At 46.6% G+C, this 13,931-nt stretch overlaps 1 protein-coding gene across 1 annotated transcript in view; it reads right to left on the bottom strand.

Moving 5' to 3' along the window:
- LOC138489003 (von Willebrand factor D and EGF domain-containing protein-like) overlaps positions 1–13,931 on the bottom strand; it is a 3,370,177-nt gene that overhangs the window by 42,124 nt on the left and 3,314,122 nt on the right. The window contains exon 23 of the mRNA XM_069616529.1: positions 13,612–13,707. Within this exon, the coding sequence (XP_069472630.1) occupies positions 13,612–13,707 (96 nt within the window). The remainder of the gene's footprint in view (positions 1–13,611; positions 13,708–13,931) is intronic.

The following is a 13,931-nucleotide window of genomic DNA, read 5'->3' as shown; positions in this document are numbered from 1 at the left end:
TAGTTTATAAAATTTTGAAAAATGAAGGTGAAACGGCAATAGAGCAGTTCGTCCATGTAAATCAAATCAAACCATGCCATCCCAGACATGAGATCAGGCAGCTTGAGCATGTAGAAACGGATAAAGTCCCTTGAACACAAAAAGAGAAAATAAATGGGTACAATCAGGAGGCAGTGACAGAGAAGTTAAAAAGTTGATTGTTATAATGGCACATAAACACTGTAATATATGTAAAAATATATAATATAAAATAAATAAATAAATAAATATATATAATGGAAGCTCATGGTTGGTGTGCAGAGAGAAAATGTATTAAATATTGAATACTGTTTTATATGTGCTTGTTTTCTTTTTAACTTGTGTTTAATTTCAGGAAAAAAAAAAAACGAAATGTTTTTAACAAGCATGTTTTATTTTTGGCAAAAGGGTGAAGTTGGTTTTGTGCTATGTACTTAATTTGTTTCTTTTCTATTTGATTTAGAAAATTAACATTATTTGGTCGGAGGTTCCGGGATCAGAGGCCACGGGAGACGATGGAGTCCTGGAGTCCCCTGGATGAAGACCAAAAGATGCCTGCCTCCAGGTGGAGGTGAAGACAAGATAACCAGAATGCCAAAAAAGATGACTCCTATGGATCCAAGATTGCCAAGATGAAAGTGTACTCGAATGAACCAAATAACATCGCTGGTCGGGACATATCAGAGGCAGACAAGAGTCCTGACGTATGGAGTTCCACGTATTTATTATTTTAATTATTTATTTTAATTTGTTATATTAATTATTTGTTTTAGTTAGTTGTTTTATTTTATTGTTTTTAATTGACTTGTAAAATCGAAACTTAGAGTAATGCCACTTCCACTGAGAAGGCAAATGTAGAACATTTTGTAAACTAATGAACTCAGATGAATACTGTGTTGATTGCAACTTTTTCATTGATGCACATGAATATTCATTTTGTTGGATTGCTATATTGTGAAAAGAAGAAAAAGAACAAGTTGTTTTTAGGAATTGGCTTGGATCGTAGCCAAGTTCTAAAAACAAAAGGAGGGTATGTAAGGATATTTGGCGTGTTACAGCACAGAGTACAGCACTACTGCACAGGTAGCATTTTTTTTTTGATGCAGCACCACCACATGGGTGTGGTGCATTGCTATATGTGTTGCCAGAGTAACGTGGACATATAAGTAAAGACAGGCTATTCAGTCAAAAACGATTTTTACATATAAGATGCAAATCTATTTTTACAGTTAAAAGCACACATGTGCACATTCAAAAATGCACACTATTTTTCACCTGAAATGCCTATGTTGCAAGAGACACAGTTGAAAATTAATAACTAACCTTATTGATAGCTAACCTGACTAATAAAACTTCATTTAACATAACCCACTAATAAAAATGTGTCTCCACTGCAGAATTAGGTCTGCTCTGAAAGTGAACTTTTAAACGCACATTCATTTTTTTTCTCTGCTGCTCTGTCCACATAACTACAGGAAGCAAAGAGCTTGAAGGAACAGGAAATCAGTTTGTTACAATTTTTACTGTAGAAATGAGCCATTGTGTAGTGAGGGAGGAGATGACATGATTGATTCTGATTGGAGCAGCGTCATAGCAAGTATCATGCTAGAGGCTGTGATTAGAGTTTTGCTGGGGAAGCTTGAGGAGAGGGGGAGAGCAATCGAGATCTTGCAGAGCTGGGAGAAGGACCTGTTTCCTGGCTGAGGATTCCTGCTGCAAAAGCTGAGAATTCCAGGCAATAACCCCGGTTTGAGAACGGCAGACGCTTGTTTTCACTGGGGTTAATCTTCAAGGGAGCCAAATTCAGAAAGAGAATAGCCGGAGAAAACTCATGCAGAACAGATACGGTAATTACAGAAGTGTGTGGGAGCTGTGCAAAGTGTGCAAAACTGTTCAGTCAGTGTATTCGAGGGAGTCCCAGTCCCTTATCAGCATATTTAATGTTACCAATTGAATATATTCTCGCAGCTCTCTGTTCATTTTATCACAAATAATGTTGTACCATTTCATTTATTTCTGTAAAAAAAGGTTAAACTGTGTTTAAAGGAAACTTCTATAATACAAAAATATCTGAAAACAGATAGCTAGTGTGTATTATTTCTCTCTTTCATTTTGCATGGGAAAAGGTTTAAACGTGGGTAGATTTTTAAACAGTGCAATTGTCATTTTAAAACAGATGTGTGCATGATTATATTCAGTATGGACAGTTGTGAGTGACTGTTTGTGGCATAGCTTGTTGGAGGTACATGAGCCAACGGGAAGAGAGACTCTCTGGACATAGTTCCATACCGTATATAAGGTAGTGGAAATTACCACAAAAATATCACAGTAGCCCATGGTGGCACACAACACTAACCTGAAAATGTGGTATCCCTAAAATGTAGGCCTGAGGTCTCTCTAGTGATCAAGAACAATCTAGATAAAAAACAAGGTATGTTGGATATTGGGGCCACAAATAAACCAACCACTATACCAACCAACCAAGCAAATTATCGCGCACATTATCTAAATAGGTCTGAATTCTGAAATAATGCAATGTATTATTGTTATGTGTGATCCAATATGAATACAGAGAGTGATTATTGCTAAAGGTATTTTGGCGGTAAGAAAATACTGCAAAGCCCCAAATATCCACAAAATACCCAACAGTATGGTGAGTGCAGGGAATGACTGAAATTAATTGCAAGATTAGGGGGTGTGAGATTGCATGAACCAGATGTATCAGAGAGTGAAAGAAAGCTGACTGTGAAAGAAGGTGGGGTGGAGTGTAATGTAATGTGAGGGTGAGACAAGAAGGGAAAGTAGTAAAGTAGGGAGAGGAGAGTAGTACAGTCGTGGAGGGAATAATAGAGTGGAGATGGTAAAGTATAGAAGGGAGAATAGTATGGTGGAGAGGGGGAGAGTAGTAAGTGGAGAGGGGTGATAAGTAGAGTGGTCAGTAGTAGAGTGGAGAGGGAAGTGTTGAAGAGTGGCATTCTAAACCTTACTGTCATACAGGCAAGCACTCAAATGAAAGAAGTCTACCTCTCTAAGCATTACCCTTTGGGAACCTGATGTGGGAAATTAATGTTCTGTGTACTGCACTAGTGGTAGGGGAGAAGCCAGCATAAGTAGATCCCTCAATATGGTGATACATGAAAATGGAGAATAGAGAGAGTCCAAGATGGAAGTCACCATATTTTATAGGTTACTCAGGAGACCTGCAATATGAAAGTCACAAAAACGTGCACACCGACTGAAGGTATGAACCCAGTGCTCCACAAATTCAGATGTCCCACTTTAACAGCAGTACACCTATGGGTTGTATACCAATTAAATCAACAATTAGAATCCTCCAGGATTTTTAAAGGGAAGAGGGATAGAGCAGAACAAAGTCTCTGTTTGCAGGTAGTGAAGGGGTCAATTATGATCAGGCTGGCAGTTCCATCATCCCTGATCCAGACCTCCTTAACCCCAATTCAAGAGAGGACAAGAAAGCATTTTATTATAGGAAACTAGATCCAATAAGACAAAGACATGGTCTTATGGGAAGCATCCATTCACCTTTCACTACCCTAGAACATAGGGAATACTATCAAGTCCCATGCTTGTATGCCAGTATGTCAGGGGTGCCGAGTGACATACCGAGAGGGAAAGCTATCCCTTTAAATAAAACTAAGGGTAGAGAATATTCCTATATCCCCTGGCAGTCATCTACTAATGTCCCCTCCCCATTTCCAATAAGTACTGGTATGAGGAAGAGGTGACCAGGAGCAATAAGGATTACCCATAGAAACAACATAGAAATACAAAGTGAGGCCTACCATGTAACACCTTTGAATTGTCCAACTAATAGAGTCAGGCAAGGTCAGGAACTGTATTCTGACTATTCACACCTGACTCCACTTGACTCTACAGCAGCATAAAAGGTGTGGTTCTGCCCAAGAGCATGAGTGAACTGCAGTTGATGATGGGACCAGGAGAGCAGGAAGCTGCAGTGGGATAAGCCTGGCGGGTCCAGACAAGAGTGGTGTGTGAGACGTTGGCCCGGCATGTCTGAGGGGTTGCAGCGTGGCTAGGGAGCCACGTCTCCAGAGTGCCGGAGTGAGGCAGACTGTGACCGGCTGGCTGAGCCCAGAGAAACGCTCATTCCCTTGCAACATGTGCTGTTCCCAAAGGTGTCTGAGGGGCAAGTGGTGAGAACACTCGCCAGCTCCGCACTTCCCAGTGAGTTTCGTGAAGAAAGAAACTCTGGAGCGTGCAGGTGGCTGGAGCGGGAATGGAAACAGACATGATTTGTAAGTGGCACAAAGGTAAAGAAAGCAGAAAGGAAGAGAAAGAAAAGCATAAAAAAGATGTGCTAGTAGCACAGAAGTAAAGAGAGATAAGAGGAAAGTGATATTGGCCCTCATTACGACCCTGGCGGAAATCGAAAAACGATGGCGGAAATGCAATACCGCCATCGAATAGCGCTCGGTGCGACTATGACCCGTCACCGCAAAGTACGATGCCATTAGCGACACCGTAGTGAACGCCAACGCTAACTGCACCAAGTACGCGCGCGCGCGCCATGCCAAACCGTAAATACCACCATGGCGCAAGGGTACGCGAATTCCGACCCTAGCGGACATGTACCTAACGCCATCAAGCACGGCGGAAAGTACCATTCCGCCATGGTGAGAAGTACGGCATCGCGAATCAACCGTAAACGGCCCCACTGAGTGCCTGTACACCGCTCCCTGGCCACATAGTACAACTCCCCGTAGGTGCAATGAAGTCACAATGCAACCAGTGAAATGTACAAGTCACCCATGCATGCCAACGAACAAAAGAATCTCAAGAGGGGCCAATGGGAGCCGCAGGGCACAGATGGCACGAATACAGAAGCCATTCCAATGGACATGACCACAGTCCCCCACCAAGAAACGCACGCAAACACAGGCACCTGTGACCAGCAATATTCCGAAAATCACATCATTCCACCAGTCCACCTGGCTGACCGGCATCTGTTACACAAAACCTAATCCCCCGCCCCTGAGCATGACATCATTCAAACAGTCATATTGGCAGCCCTCATCCCTGACCTCACTGGGCTTCGTAGGCAAACGCGCCCAGCACAGTACCACGCAACTATACTCCGAAGCTGGAACCCAATGCAGATCTCCTCACAATACATCGCTCCCCAAATAGGAATATGCCACATCACTTGCAAAGAAGAACGCTACACGGCCCATATCAGAATAGAAATTTATTGCACAACAAATTCACCAAGCCCATACAGCCATTAGGCCATGAACTCCAAAACACATTTCACCATTGTGGGCTGCATCCGCAAGAAATGACCAGCTACTTCTTGTGTGACGCCCTGTTCCTTCATGGTACACAGAGCCACATTCTCGTACGAAAAGGCAACATGGAAGCGCACAGAACCGCAGGGCCGTCCCAATGGGGAGGCACTAGTCCAGCTGAAAGGCCGAAATGTTGCTCCGAGCCACTAGTACTGCGTAAGGGCATGTGGCCCATTGGCGATCGTCCCATAAGATCGTAATGCTGCTCCACTGATTAACACGAAGCAGCAGGTGTCGGGAGTAAAAGCCATCTGCAGGAGTGGCATACAGATGGCAGTGGCAAAAGGGGAGGAGATACCTGTCAACCAAAAGAAAAGAAAAAGAACAGAATGGCCATCAGAACTACATTCGAACAACTCACTTCAATGATCACACTAAATCCACAGCCATATGCATGCTAGCCCACTCCAAAGGATCATCACCACCCCAAAACCACTTGCGACTCATAACTATCTATATCGAGGTGTAAACACCATCACAAACGAGTGTACCTGTGCATGCGTCTGTGAAAACAGAATCCATCTGATGGGATTGGTAACGTGCATGGACACAAGTGTCTGAAGGCGCGTCGAGACAGGGAGGGCTCAACAAGGCCAGATAGACGATGGTCCCACTATGGCAGCCCTGCATCACATAGCGCAGGGGAGGCGGACAGATTCCAAGAAGCCCTGTACATGGCAAACACTGTATCAAATCATCTGCCCATGCATCCATTCATCATTCCCTCATCCCGTAATGAAAACGCCTGTTTCCATACTCACATAACATGTGAGAATTCCATTGAGTCTGTGCGTTATGCAGCCTGCAAAATCCACTGTGCCCCAGCCCGTAATTCCAGTGTTGTGAAGTAACATGTATTTGGGAACGTCCGGCCTCATCATCCACTTCGCTATTGCGCATCCCAAACTATTCAAATCAATCATGCATCCTCGCCATGGCCCCTGTCCCAAGGACATTGAACAATAGAACGTTATATTTGCAGTCAGACCTGTGGGCATCTCCTCGCCGCTAGCTGATAACCGAAAGCGCCGCCCTTCGAATTCCTCATTTGCAACATCACGTCGAAAAGGCATCTGTGGCCGCTTGAAATCACGAATTAATCCATCTAGTGCGGCTGTGTGTGAAAATGGCAACTGCCTTCACTCACAAATGGGACGCCCCGCCCGTCGTTGCAACTCGGTACAGTGATGCATGAGGGTCCACCGTTACTCGAGTACTACGTTCCACTGACCCTTCACAAGTCTGTTCGCGACTGCAAAGATTGTATGTGAAACAATGGGACCATAGCCGAATGAACATATCAACCAATGTTACACGGCCATCGGGTACAAATACATGATTGCAATAGCAAGATGTCATTCCTCGAATTGCAGCGTTGTGTGCCGGACGTGCTCGGCCAAAGGGGAGAGCAGCTTGCACAGGTGGAATGAATCACCACAGGTGGAGGCCATACAGCCTGAAAACACATAAATTGCACACCCAGTCTCCTCCCACAACCACACCCACTCCGAAATGCTACCGGCAGGACTCGCGATGTTGGCCCTGGGGGACCTGATAGCACTGCAAGTACTCCAACTCCAAGAAGAAGACGAACACCAACTACAACCGGCCGCACGGAGGAGACGCAGGAGGAGGAGGAGGGCAAGGCAGGGCCAGCAAGGGCCGCCAGCACAGCCACTACCACCACGCAGGCAGCCCGCAATCCCACGCCTCCGAGCACATCCGTTCAACCTCACTGATGAGCAGATCCACACCCTCTACCGTTTGGACCGGGACACCATAGCCGCCATTGTGGACATGACACAGGCTGACCTTGTCAGCATGATAGATAGCCCAACCGCCATCCCACCCCTACTGAAGGTGGTGTCTGTACTCCACTTCCTGGCCACAGGCACCTACCAGCACACAGTCGGACAGTTGCATGGCATTTCTCAGCCACTGTTCTCACGGACACTATTGCAAGTGCTCGATGCCCTCCTGCAGCACGCAGACGACTTCATCTCTCTACCACGCTTGGAGCAGAAAATTACCAACACAAAAGTGGGATTCCATGCACTTGGCGGCATACCGGGTTGCCTTGGTGCCATCGACTGCACCCATGTGGAATTGGTCGTCCCACATGCCATGGAGGCCCAGTACCGCAACCGAAAACAATTTCATTCTCTGAATGTACAAATGGTGTGTGACTCCAACAGGATCATTACACATTGTTGTGCCCGATTCCCTGGATCAACCCATGATTCTATGGTCTTGAGGAACTCAACAATACCACGCTACATGGAGCGACACGCAGGGTACAGATCCTGGCTACTCGGTGAGTCTCATTTCATGCATGATGATGTGGGGTATGTGATGCGGCAATGACCTGGCAGGAAGGGGGGGGGGTGCGTACGTAGCAATGGCATTCCACATAATTCGTTTATCGTCCACATACAGGTGATGCTGGATATCCACTGAAGAGATGGCTCCTCACACCAGTCCGGAACCCACGGGACCAGCATGAGGAGGACTACAACCATGCCCACTCACGTACCCGTGTAGTCATTGAACAGGCATTCGGCCTACTGAAGACTCGTTTCCGGTGCCTCAGCAGGTCTGGCGGGGCACTCCTGTACCGCCATGAGAAGGTTGCAAAGATGGTGATGGCATGTGTCATGCTACACAACATGTGCGTACGTAGAAATGGGCCCATGCCCCCTGACGCAGAACTGCAAGCACCTGAAGATGGTCATGATGAGGGTGGGGATGTGGCAGCACCTCAAGGAGTCCGCGAGGCACAGGAGGGCCGTGACATTCATCAGCATCTCATTGATGCATGCTTCTAGCACTCACGCCTGGTGGCTGATACATGGACACGGGACTCGTGGCACTGTGTGTGTCTGGTACATGCACAATATGGACTGTACGCCTATGATGGCCTAGTACACAAAGATCATTGTCCACACATCTCATTGGTTGATCGTGCATTGTTTATGGCATATGTGATATCATGTTGAACACCCTATCGACCCGCCACCCAAGTGAGCCCAACACACCCCCTCCACCCTCGTACATCCCCCCCGAACACCAGTGTCCAAAGATGCTCATTGTCAGTGGGCAGTCGCTATTGCAAGCCCCCTCTGCGGGTATCAGGGGCACCCCTGCCTGTGGAGCGCAGGTTCCTCCCAGATCTACGTTGGGGGCTGCCCTGGACGGAACTTGCAACGGATGATGTCTCTGCCTGCTCACGTCCATGCATGTCCCTAAGGGTTTGTGAGAGCTCAGTGAGCACACGGCGCACTGCGGCAAGTTCGGCACATACGTCTTTGGACGTCGCATGCAGTTCCCCCCTCAGGCTCTCGGTGCTTCTCTCCATTTGGACTCTCAGGCTCTCGGTGCTACTCTCCATTTGGACTCTCAGGCTCTCGGTGCTACTCTCCATTTGTACTCTCAGGCACTCGGTGCTACTCTCCATTTGTGCCCTTAGTGTCTCTGTACTTCTCTCCATTTCTGCCCTAAGTGTCTCAGTTGATGTTTCTATGTCTGCCTTAGTGCCCCCACATTCATCGGCATGGTCCTTGAGGAGCGTGGCCAGTTGCTGCTGTTGCACGATTAACTGGTCGAGGGACTGTTGCCTCTGCTGGGCCATGGCCATTTGCGGTGGTGTCACAGAGTGGCTGTTCGCCTCATGTTGCCCTGCCACAGGGCTTGTGGGGGATGGCCAGTCGTCGTCTTGTGGGTGCCCCTGCGTGGTATCCTCATGGTGTACGGGATGGGACAGACAGGGGGATTGGGACAGGTCATGGATGGATCTGACTTCGACATCCCCGTCTTCTGTGTCGGAGCATGCTGCCATTAATGGGGTGTCACCTATGGTGCTGCTGCCACCAGAGGCAGTGCCTTCTGTGGCATCCATTGGGGGGACCTGTGGTGCTGCTGTTGTGGGCATGCTGGCTGCTGGGGTGCCTGTTGATGTTCCCTCCTCTGTGCTGCCACCTGATTTGTGCTGCTGCCGTGTCTTGATGCGTGCAGCTGAGGTGGAGGGTCTTTGGCCGTTGGTCTTGGCCCTCTTTGCAGGTGTGCTGGTAGGGGTGTCCTGGAGCTCGTCGTTTGGATCGGACCCTGTGGTGGAGTAAAGGAGGGCGAGCGTTATTAATGGGTCTGTGGGAATTGGAATGGCAATGTATCACATGCATTGGGGTGGTACCTGAGGGTGATTTGGGTCGGGGCCTTGGAGGTGCTTTCATTTGTGTGTGGAGTGAGGGTGCAGTTGTTTGGCAGCCTGCAGTTAGGGTGTGCCTGCTGCACGTGTAGTGGGTGTTTTTGGGGTTTTTAATTATTTATGTATTTATTGTGAGTTTTAAAGTGCGCTATCAGGCCAATGTGTGTGGACGTTCTCCTGGCCATGTGTTGCTGTTGCGCTATGTGGACACATGTGATTCACATGATTGGACATTGTGGTTTTGGCATTGTTTTATTTGGGACACCTACCTGATTCTTCGGATGTCTGCACTCCTTTCTCCATCCCTCCGACTCCCTCTATGCTCTCCATTCCAATGGTGGAGGCACAGATTTCTTCCCAGGGGGTCAACTTGATGGGTGATTCCGATCCTCCCCCGGTGGCTGTGGCAATGTTGCGGTTGGCAGAAAGTATGCTACGGACGCGTATCCGCAGGTCGTCCCATCGCTTTCTGCATTGCTGTGGGTTGCGGGGTGCGGTCCCCACCGCACTTACCCGCTGTGCCACCAGGGCCCATATGGCCTTCTTGTTCGCAAGTGCCGTCCTGGTCATTTGCGTGGAGAAGACGGCAGCGGCATTCTCCTGGAGGGTCTCTGTAAGCACGGTGAGTTCCTCACGGGAGAAGTGGACCTGCCGCTTGCGGTCGCACGCTTTCTTCGCTACTTTTCCCATTTTTCTTGGTTTCGCTAGGGTGGATGACGGGTTGGGATGTGTCTCAGGGTAGTGTTTTTAGTGGTTGTGTGGATTTTGTGGTTTTATAGGTGTACGGCGTGTTGTTTCCCGTTCCGGGCCCATGTTTTTACTTCCGTTTCCGTATATTTCCGGTCACCGTACTTTCCGGTTGGCGCTCACTGCGGTGTCCGCTAAGATGGGTGGCGGTATTGCACCTAGGGCGCCGTACGGCGGCGTTGTGGGCCGTTTTGGGGTCATTTCCGCCATCGCGGACTTTGCACTTCCGCCATGCCGTGGTGCTCGTGCCCGATGGGTCGGAATGGGCCGCACTTTGCTCCATCGTGCAATGGCGGAAACGCTATTTACGCTGTGGCGGTCCGGTCAGTCACTTTCCGCCAGGGTCGTAATGAGGGCCATTGAGAGAAAGTCATGAGAGTAAGCAAGTGACCCGAAACAGAAAGAGGGTGCGAGTGACCCGACAGACTGGCAAAGTGAAAGTGAAAGCGAGAGACAGTAAAGAGGGTGTGAGCGACTCAAAAGCAGGAAAGAGGGTGCAAGGGACTTGAAAACAAGAAAAGAAGCTGAGTGACCCAAAAGCTGAAAAGGGAAAGTTCAAGAGGCACGACAGGGAGATAGGAAGGTGCAAGGGTGCACAGCCAAAGATACAGTGTAACAGAGTGTGTCAGGGGCACAATACAGACAAGAGGAGTGTGCAAGAGGCACAGTAAAGTGAGAAGAGGGTGCAGGTGTGCACATCAAAAGGAAATAAAGGTTACAGCGAAGAAAAACCTGAGTGGAAAGGGCACAGGCAGGAAAGGTGCCAGAAGAAAGATACAAAGTACAAAGAGAGTGTCAAAAGTCTGTGTGGTTGTGCAGGGTAAGAGCCAAAGCTTGGCATTTTTAGAGAGTCTGTGACACTATGCCATGGAAAGAACTGTGTGTAAAAATGATGCCTCCTGGCAAGGTGAACTTTTGTTTGAAACTAGAGGGGCCTAGGCTTGCGGAAGGGAACCCTAAGAGGCCCACAAAAGACATTGTTAAACTTTGTGAAGAGAGGCCTAAAACATGGGGAAGGGAATCCTGAGAGGCCTAAAAAGACCTGTATGGGGAAAGGTGCATACTCACAGGAGAGGTTTGTTTTTTTGAGGATAGACAAGCCCTACGCTTGGGGAAGTGCATGCTGAGAGGCCAACAAGGACATTGTGAACTTTAAAGGCGAGGCCTCGACCTGGGGAAGGGAACCAGTGGAGGCCTGAATGGAACTGTGAATCCTAAGTTGAATTGTAAGGTAAGAAACTCTGAATCTTTTGCACACTAAGATGTCTGAAAGAACTGTGACTTTTTGCTTTGAAGCCGGAGGGGTCTCAGCTTGGGGAAGGGATCCCCAAGAGACGCAGAGACATTGTGAACTCTATTGACTTACGGCAAGAGCCCTACGTGGAATTTCCAAAGGCACCATTTTGACTTTAACTTTTTTGAACTGTCAGAACTAGAGCTATTGGTAAGACTACCCGAAAGCAGCTGGGTTACATGTGATTATAACGAATAGGAAAAAAAAACAAATGCAATTTTTACTGAGAAAAAAATACAGATTTGAATTTTAATTGTGAGGTTCCCCCCGAAACCACCAATTTACCCATGCTTCTAACCCCACCCCAAACCATCCCACTCCTTTTAACCCATTGCCCCAACCATATATATTTAGAATTCAGTATTTTTTCAATAAAATTGCATTTGTTATTTCCTATAGCTGTGGTTTGCAGTATTTTTTAAGTCACAATTTTTCCTTTAAGAAGACCCTATCACATTTAGTTTAAGAGTGAGGGCAAGCATACGTTTGGACACAGACACACTTTGGTTTTGGACTTATGGACATGGACAGCCGTTAGAAGCATCAGTTAAGGAAACACTCCTCTTAGAGTTAGGGCCAGGTAGGCATTACACGAACCCCAAACATTTTGATAATAAAGGTTTTCAAACTGTTACTTTTGAGTCTGTGTCTCTCTTGTTTCCATGCCTGCCTCTACATTGGGGAGAGAAGGGATTAGAAAGAGAGAGGAGGAGGGTAGTTGCTATGTGCAGGGTGTTGAGAGGAACATAGAGAGACACGAGGAGGAGTGTAAGTGTCACCAGAAGGAGGTAGGGAACGGCCCCATGAGGAGAGAGGGAATGGTGGAGGGGAGTCATGCTCCAACATTTAGGAAATAAATAGGTGTGGGCTATAGCTGAACTTTGAAAGTGAGCACATGCGGTTTTGAATGGTTAGGGCAATATGCATGCAGAAAAAGTGTCATGAAGTTGCAGACAAAGGTAGTGGAAAGAGAGGGGTGCATGGAGCAGAGGAAAGCCTCACTGTGTGTCTGCCAGCAGTCTTTTCTGCCTTGGGCTTGGTCCCTCATGACTCCTTTATCCTCATGCAACTGGGCTTTCATGGGCTCTCATGGGAAAGCTACAGTGGCCTTTTGGGTTGAACTGTTCATCATACCCTCCCCTACTAGCTTTTTAGGTTTCCAACGTCCACAATCCTCATTCAGTTACTTCCTTCCCCTTTTCCCATTTCTTTAGTATTGTGTGCATTCTTGTATAAATAGGCTGTGTGATTCTTCCAAACGTGTCTGCTTACTCTTATTATAGCTGGTTTCAGCTGTTGTAGAGAAGCCTACAAGAACATCAAGAGTGATGTATATGGGGGTTTGATATGCAAATAAATCCTTGTCAATTACAGGTCACAGTGACGCACACATTTACAGACACTGAATATGATCCCCCTCAGCCTACGAAGAAATATAAAATACAATTTGTTCACAATTTTGCAAGAAACAAATATTTGGTCTGCCCACAAAATAATGGCAAAACGATTTATAGCCATTGAATGTAATATAATCTCTGATTTCCTGCCAAACAATTATAAGGTGTTCTTCACCTCCCACTGACAAGAAATATCATATGTTTACATCATGCAAGGTGGCCATTGGGTTCTAGTAGTGTCAGAAAAAGACCCACCTATTTTAATTTCCTACCTCTCCCTTTAAATCCACTCCTATTAAATGCCTGCAGCTGATCCTACTAAAATGTGTATTCCCTCAACTGCTGTGGCATCCTCTGCTTCTGTCTCTGCCTAAGAAGACCAGCTTTACTATCGAGCCATGAAGGCCATATGTATACCATATTTCTAACACCTGAAACACCAGAACCAATAAAAAAATTGAGAACAGCTTGATTCTTCAAAACAATAATAATAGGTGTTTTGATTTAACTCCAAAGATTTTCACCCACACTTAATCAGCATTAACATTGTTAATAGTGACAGCTACTAATAAGGAACATCATTATCAAAGTGTGAACATTGTATACATTTCAATATTGTCAACATACTTTTTTGACATCGTCTTCCTGTATAGCCATTAGGACAGGAACAGGTGTTACTTCTTATGCACCAGCCACCATTTTCACAAGGAGGATTACACACTGCTAATGAATAGAAAGACAAGAACCGACTTAGTACTCAGAAACAAGATGACAATTATTTAAATGTGCGAAAAGCAGGCGATCGTTCCACAACGATTGTTAGTGTTACAGGGTTTGTTTTACAATAGTTCCCTTCACACGAGACAAACAGTATATGATAATCATAACATTTCATAAAAACACTACTGGAAATCCCTGTGTACATAGGCTAATGTGCGTAAAGAAAG

Source organism: Ambystoma mexicanum, chromosome 9, assembly GCF_040938575.1.
Source record: "Ambystoma mexicanum isolate Mex_15411 chromosome 9, UKY_AmexF1_1, whole genome shotgun sequence".
Classification (NCBI taxonomy): domain Eukaryota; kingdom Metazoa; phylum Chordata; class Amphibia; order Caudata; family Ambystomatidae; genus Ambystoma; species Ambystoma mexicanum.
This window is presented reverse-complemented; position numbering and strand designations above follow the sequence as displayed.